General features: G+C 37.6%; 2 protein-coding genes across 6 annotated transcripts in view; one reads left to right on the forward strand and one right to left on the reverse strand.

Moving 5' to 3' along the window:
- Positions 1–1,956, reverse strand: part of LOC113652989 (atrial natriuretic peptide receptor 2) — a 13,863-nt gene extending 11,907 nt beyond the window's left edge. Inside the window, exons 1-3 of one of the 3 annotated variants that reach the window (XM_047807483.1) lie at positions 1,821–1,956; positions 424–688; positions 42–147 (exon numbers count right to left, since the gene is read on the reverse strand). In XM_047807483.1, the coding sequence (XP_047663439.1) occupies positions 42–147; positions 424–459 (142 nt within the window). In that variant the 5' untranslated portion in view covers positions 460–688; positions 1,821–1,956. Of the gene's footprint in view, positions 1–41; positions 148–423; positions 689–1,816 lie in introns of those variants that run through there. The other 2 variants (XM_047807482.1, XM_047807484.1) reach the window with 2 other exon arrangements.
- On the forward strand, positions 1,159–7,376 carry prelid1b (PRELI domain containing 1b). 3 transcript variants are annotated; one of them, XM_027162339.2, is made up of 6 exons: positions 1,159–1,358; positions 5,084–5,177; positions 5,285–5,510; positions 5,659–5,772; positions 6,225–6,303; positions 6,453–7,376. In XM_027162339.2, the coding sequence occupies exons 2-6, from the start codon at positions 5,086–5,088 to the stop codon at positions 6,581–6,583; spliced, it is 642 nt and encodes a 213-aa protein (XP_027018140.1). In that variant the 5' UTR covers positions 1,159–1,358; positions 5,084–5,085; the 3' UTR covers positions 6,584–7,376. The 3 variants fall into 3 exon arrangements, with proteins under 3 accessions (XP_027018140.1, XP_027018143.1, XP_027018142.1); XM_027162342.2 differs by lacking the exon at positions 1,159–1,358 and adding an exon at positions 1,819–1,957; XM_027162341.2 differs by lacking the exon at positions 1,159–1,358 and adding an exon at positions 1,823–1,961.
- The last annotated feature ends 124 nt before the right edge of the window (positions 7,377–7,500 follow it).

Raw genomic sequence — 7,500 nt, forward strand, 5'->3', positions numbered from 1 at the left:
AAACTCAATAACGTATAATGTCTGTGCAAAAGTAATGGCACCTCCACAGTCAATCATGTTTAACTCGTCCGGTTTTTCCAGGGGCCAGCAGTCGTACTCAGTGTTATCCAGATCGTGCCATCCAGCAACCGCCACGATGAAGAGGAACTGAGGAGAAAGAAAGAAAGAAAGAAAGAAAGAAAGAAAGAAAGAAAGAAAGAAAGAAAGAAAGAAAGAAAGAAAGAAAGAAAGGAAAAAAAAATGTCAGAAAGTAGGAATTTTTGTCTTCTTACAAACTGTAGCAACAATCATAACAATAATAACATAATAATAATAATAACAACAATAACAAAATAATTATTGTTGTTATTATTATTATTATTATTATAATTATTATTATTATAACAATAATAACAACAACAACAACAATAATAATAATCTTACCAAGTAAGTACATCTATAACACCTGGGTGGACTCATGTTGATGTGATGAAGCTCTGCTCAGGATGAACATTCATAAAACAATGCAGAAGAACCAGAGACACGGTGATGAGGAGAAGAAGTGGGCGGGGCTACAGGAGGAGGACTCAGAGGTGTGCTCTAAATGGCACATCGTCTTCATCATCATCAGTGTCTGTGTCCCCAACCACTCGCACACTAATCACTGTATCAGTCACGGGGTTTAGGGTTAAACACTTTTATCATCCAGCTGCCAATCAGAATAACTCAGTTTAGTTTTCTACACTTTTAAAGTAATCATTTTAACTTCTAATATTTTATAAGACATTATGGGCAAATTTTGAATCAAGAACCAGATCACAGGTCTGGATGGAAATGGACAGAATTTATTTCACTAGTCATCATTTCTATCATCGTGTATTTCCACAAAACAAGATGATCTTTAATGTCAGATTTAATCTGAAATAAAACTAAAATAAAGGTTTAGGTTCTGTTTTAAATTCAAGCTTAATATACAAGCCAAAGGTTTCGGGTCGAAATATTTAGCTTACAGATTATAATATATATTTTAACCCCTTTAACACATTTATTATTTTAATAATATTTGCGGTGTCGATCATTAAAATCGATCAATGCAAGATAAAAATCTGATATCATGCCGCCATCTAGCGTCGAAAATAAACACTACGTCGTGAACACGGTGCGGCGCTGCCACCTAGCGGAGAAAAGGGAGAAGTGTAAACTGCTAAACTGCCATCTAATGGTGGCATAAATAATGCACAATGCGGTTGATTTCAGACTGTAAGTCAGACTCGCTTTGTATAGCACGGAAAAGTTCAGTCCACACTTCCAGCATCCATACAGACTGATGATCATTACAGAGAGACGATGATGCACTAAAGCGTCGTGTTAAATCTGAGGTATGTGTGAAGTAGCTAAGGCTAGCTTTAATTTATATACTTAGATTTTTCATCCCTTCAATAAAGACGCTTATATCTGATATCCGGAGACGGTTTATTTTAGAACCCACGGATTAATGCTGGATGAAAGGACGAACTGTATGTAAATTAGAGGATCCCAAATAAGTCAGTGTTCCCTATATTTCTGCACTACTTAGGGCTTCGTGCTAACACACTGCTGCTCCCTTCCTAGAGCACGTAGTGGTCGTTTGGTACACAGACACAGAGTGGCGCGTCAAATAATCCGTCATTCTGCTCATTTACGTGGTTGCTAGCTAACTGCTTAACGTTCGTAGAGTTTGGTTAAGATTTTTTCTGTAATTGTGTTGTTTCAGTTTCACATTTTAACCGAAGTCAAAACCTTAAAAGCTAAATGAACGCCGCGCCATGATGAACAAGCGCCATGGTTTTTCTCCTACCTACATTCCGACATGTTTGCTGTGATTGGTTGGTGGGATTCCAAACCTCGCGTTACGATTGGTTAACATTTCAGTGCTGGCGTCAGGCCGCGGTGTAATTAGCCAATCCCAGAGCAGGAGGCCGGATTTAGCGGAATACGGGTGTGTAAGTGAAATCTCCTCATACGCAATTGAAATGAGTAAAAACTGAATGCGCGAATTTAATGTGTTTAAACCATCAAACCATCCGATATAGAATCTGAGATCAAAATACTGATAATAAAGAGCAGAACTTAATCTGTGAGATGTTCAAAAACGACCTCAGATCAACACGTTCAGTGGTGTGTGTATATGTGTGTGTGTGTGTGTGTGTTTGTGTGTGGTGTGTGTGTATATATATATGTCTGTGTGTGTGTAGGTGTGTGTGTGTGTGTGTAAGTGTGTGTGTTTATCAGAATCAGAATCAGAATTTTTGGCCAAGTGTGTTGATGTTGACACACACAAGGAATTTGGTTCTAGCTGTTTGTGACTCTCATGTCATATTGTATAACACTATACTATACAATACACACATAAATAACACTATACTATACAATACACACATAAATAACACTATACTATACAATACACACATAAATAACACTATACTATACAATACACACATAACACTATACTATACAATACACACATAAATAACACTATACTGTACAATACACACATAAATAACACTATACTGTACAATACACACATAAATAACACTATACTATACAATACACACATAAATAACACTATACTATACAATACACACATAAATAACACTATACTATACAATACACACATAAATAACACTATACTATACAATACACACATAAATAACACTATACTATACAATACACACATAAATAACACTATACTATACAATACACACATAAATAACACTATACTATACAATACACACATAAATAACACTATACTATACAATACACACATAAATAACACTATACTATACAATACACACATAAATAACACTATACTATACAATACACACATAAATAACACTATACTATACAATACACACATAAATAACACTATACTATACAATACACACATAAATAACACTATACTATACAATACACACATAAATAACACTATACTATACAATACACACATAAATAACACTATACTATACAATACACACATAAATAACACTATACTATACAATACACACATAAATAACACTATACTATACAATACACACATAAATAACACTATACTATACAATACACACATAAATAACACTATACAATACAATACACACATAAATAACACTATACTACACAATACACACATAAATAACACTATACTATACAATACACACATAAATAACACTATACTATACACACATAAATAACACTATACTGTACAATACACATAAATAACACTATACTATACAACACACACATAAATAACACTATACTATACAATACACACATAAATAACACTATACAATACAATACACACATAAATAACACTATACTATACAATACACACATAAATAACACTATACTATATAATACACACATAAATAACACTATACTATACAATACACACATAAATAACACTATACTATACTATACACACATAAATAACACTATACTGTACAATACACACATAAATAACACTATACTATACAATACACATAAATAACACTATACTATACAACACACACATAAATAACACTATACTATACAATACACACATAAATAACACTATACTATACAATACACACATAAATAACACTATACAATACAATACACACATAAATAACACTATACTACACAATACACACATAAATAACACTATACTATACAATACACACATAAATAACACTATACTACACAATACACACATAAATAACACTATACTATACAATACACACATAAATAACACTATACTATACAATACACACATAAATAACACTATACTATACAATACACACATAAATAACACTATACTATACAATACACACATTAATAACACTATACTATACAATACACACATTAATAACACTATACTATACAATACACACATTAATAACACTATAATACAGAATATATAACAGATCAGTTCTGTACATAAAGTGTGGAAGTGTAAATAACAATATAGTGTAATATTATACTTTAGTACACTATACAGCAGCAGTAGTGTGTAATATATACAGATGATGTAATGACTGACAGTCCTGATAATGCAGTACTTATAGATATGAAGCAGTGAATATAATGATGGTGAGGTGTTAATCAGGGTGATTGTCTGGGGTAAGTAACTGTTCCTGTGTCTGGGAGTTTTAGTAAAGTTCTGTAGCACCTGAGAGAAGGGAGGAGCTGAAAGAGGGCGTGTCCAGGGTGTGAAGGGGCAGTAGTGATGTTTACTGCCCGGTTTATGGTTCTTGTATGGTACAAGTCCTGGGGGGTGGGCAGGGGGGCACCAGTTATTATATCTGCTGTTTTTACTGTGTGTTGCGGTCGGTTACTGTCCTGTTGATGTCAGTCAGTGAGCTGGGTTGGATGGGAGGCGTGGAAATGTTCTCAAACCTGCAGTAGAAGGTGTTGAGGTCGTCAGCCAGGTCTTTGCTTCATTCGGGTGGGATCTCTTGTAGTTTGCGATGTCTTGCAGGTCTTTCCACACTGACGCAGGGATGTTATCTGAAAACCTGCTTATCAGAGTAGCTAATTTTGGCTATTCTGATCCCCTTTGTCACCTTTGACCTCCCCTCTGTAGGCATCTTCCTTGGCTTGTCGAAGTTTTTTCAGTTTGGCTGTGGACCATGGCTTGTTGTTATTGTACTTGCAGAAGGTTTTGGTTGGCACAAAAACTGACGTAAGACGTCACAGTGTCAGTCAGTTCATCCAGGCTGTCAGTTCCAGCCTCAAAGATGCTCCGATCAGTGCAGTAAAAACAGTTCCTGCTTTGCCTCACTGCTCCGTCTCTTCACTGTTTATACTACAGACAGTAGATGTTAGTTTCTGCCTGTATGTTGGAATAAGATGGACCAAGCAGTGATCAGTTCCCCAAGTCTGCCCTGGGTACAGAGCCATACGCCTCCTTATGAACTGTGTATATGTATATTTGTAACCCCCTTTAATAATAATACTGTACTGATGCTTATACTCCTTATGTACTGTGATGATTATTTTCCTCTAACATCACATCCACGTCTACAGGAAGTCTTTCGGATCAACACCGTCTAAATCCTTCTTTAATTATATGCTCTCCTTGTATTGTCAGTGATGGGGAAGTATTTCTTCAGTGAGACAGACATCAGGAGCACGTGGGAGCAGGTCCTGTCTGCGTTCTGGCAGAGATACCCGAATCCATACAGGTACTGATCATCAACAACATCTGGAGATGAGGAGCATCTCACAGCACCTTCAGCCTCCATCTTTACCTGTTCATCTCTCTCTCTCTCTCTCTCTCTCTCTCTCTAAGTACTCATGTTTTGACAGAAGATGTGATCTTTCGTGAGGTGACTCCAGATAATGTTCTCCTTTCCCGACGTCTCTTCACAAAGACCAATCGGCTGCCTCGGTGGGCGGAGCTAATCTTCCCCGGCAACCTATCACGGTCTGTTTACATTGTAGAAGACTCTGTTGTCGACCCCAGCAACAGACAACTCACTACATTAACCTGGAACTTAAACCATTCCAAATTAATGGTAACCAGGAACAACATATTATCTTCACATATCTGTTCATATCAGATTGACAAGTGTGTGCTTTGAGCTTTCTTACCTTTGTGTGTGTGTGTGTGTGTGTGTGTGTGTGTGTGTGTGTGTGTGTGTGTGTGTGTGTGTGTGGTATCAGACAGTGGTGGAGCGATGTGTGTTTCATGGTGTGGAGGAGACCTCTGTATGGACTCATCTCACAAGAGAAGCCTGGATCTCATCAGGAGTGTTTGGTCTGTCCAGGCCTATACAGGTAACACACACACACACACACACACACACACACACACACACACACACACACACACACAGTCTAAAAATGTCACCCAATCAAGAGTCACAGATATGTGATACAAGAAAACTCACCAATATCTCTCTCTCTCTCTTCTCTCTCTCTCTCTCTCTCTGTCTTTCTCTCTCTCTCCCTCTCCCTCTCTCTCCCTCTCTCTCTCTCTCTCTCTCTCTCTCTCTCTCTTTCTCCCTCTCCCTCTCTCTGTCTCCCCCCCTCTCCCTCTCTCTCTCCCTCTCTGTCTCTCTCTCCCTCTCTGTCTCTCTCTATCTCTTTCCCCCTCTCTCTGTCTCTCTCTCTCCCTCTCTCTCCCTCTCCCTCTCCCCCCTCTCTCTATCTCTTTCCCCCTCTCTCTGACTCTCTCTCTCTCTCTCTCTCTCTCCCTCTCTTTCTGCCCCCCCCCCCTCTCCCTCTAGGAGTTTGGCTTGTCCAGGTTCAGGAGTAATCAGATAAAGTCAATGAAGGGTCTGGAACATGCGCTGTCTAAACTACAGAGTGAGATTTTCAACGTTACACTTTTATATTTTAGTATTTTATTAAAGTTGAATATTACTAATGAAGAAATTCCGTTCAGACTATTTAGTCGTTTCGGTCGACTCGTTCGGCAGTGGCACTGTTTACACTTCTTTCATTTGAATCCTCAGAATCAGCAACTCAGGGTCACAATGCTGACACGTCTAAAGATTCCCAGAAGAAGACAGAGAACGTGACCGAGAACAAGACAGAGAACATGACAGCTTCTACCGGTTCACAAAAGCCACAACAATATGCCTGAAAACTCTGTTTCTCATCTCCAGCAAACTCAAAAGTTTTAATGATGTGTTAATGTCCAAGAAATAAACCTTTAACCTTCAGCTACATGTGGAGCAAATGTAGGGAAGTGAAGGGAAAGGACGATAATCTAGTGTTAGTGGTCTAATAAAGTGCTGTGAGCTGAGAAACTGACCAACATTAAGATTAGATTGAGAAGACAGAAGTTATTTATCTTAGTGGGGATTGTTAAACCTGAAAGCTTTAAGTGAAAGTGCTGTGTGTCCTCACGAACGCCCTTGACCTCATCTCTCATCTTCACTGGGATCCCACGGCACGTTTTAACTATTTATTCCCAAACGATGTGTGAAAGCAGGAGAGACAAACCTAAATGATTCCGTCATGTTGCACTATTCGCTGGATGAAACCTCAGGGACAGACGTGACTTCATGCTGTTTATTTCTCACAGGCTCAAGCTTCCTGTGTTTTAGCGTTTTCTTAAAAAAATGTGAATATTATGCACATTGTGAGCATGTATCATATCGCTGGTTTTTAATGTCATATTATCGTTTATGCATTATGTGGTTGAGAAAACATTTCAATTCATTCCATAATCTCAGTGACAGTTTCAGGAGTTTTGTTTGTGAAGTAAAGAGGTTACTGAAGTGTATGTACATAACCATTTACACTGTAAAATAACACTGTTTTTGAATCTGTATTTAATTTCGCTGCCTGTTTGTGATCACTGACTTCTCATCATCAGTACAATAATGATTTACAATCTGTGATATAAACAATAAACACCTGGTTTAAAACAAGTCAGTTCCTGCTCTGACCGCTGGATGTCGCTATTACATTCATTTTACTGGGGGGTTTAGAGGTGACGTCATTTGGAAGCGCTGAACCACGTCTCGGTTAAGATTGTTATTAAACTCGTAATTT

This window comes from Tachysurus fulvidraco, chromosome 23 (genome assembly GCF_022655615.1).
Source record: "Tachysurus fulvidraco isolate hzauxx_2018 chromosome 23, HZAU_PFXX_2.0, whole genome shotgun sequence".
NCBI lineage: Eukaryota > Metazoa > Chordata > Actinopteri > Siluriformes > Bagridae > Tachysurus > Tachysurus fulvidraco.

What these genes read in the sequence shown, in the direction of transcription:
- prelid1b (XM_027162339.2), top strand. Translation starts at nt 5,086, where the DNA reads ATGGGGAAGTATTTCTTCAGTGAGACAGACATCAGGAGCACGTGGGAG. An exon ending in TAAACCATTCCAAATTAATG is followed by an intron (nt 5,511 to 5,658) that starts GTAACCAGGAAC and finishes GTGTGGTATCAG; the next exon opens with ACAGTGGTGGAGCGATGTGT. An exon ending in GTCTGTCCAGGCCTATACAG is followed by an intron (nt 5,773 to 6,224) that starts GTAACACACACA and finishes CTCTCCCTCTAG; the next exon opens with GAGTTTGGCTTGTCCAGGTT.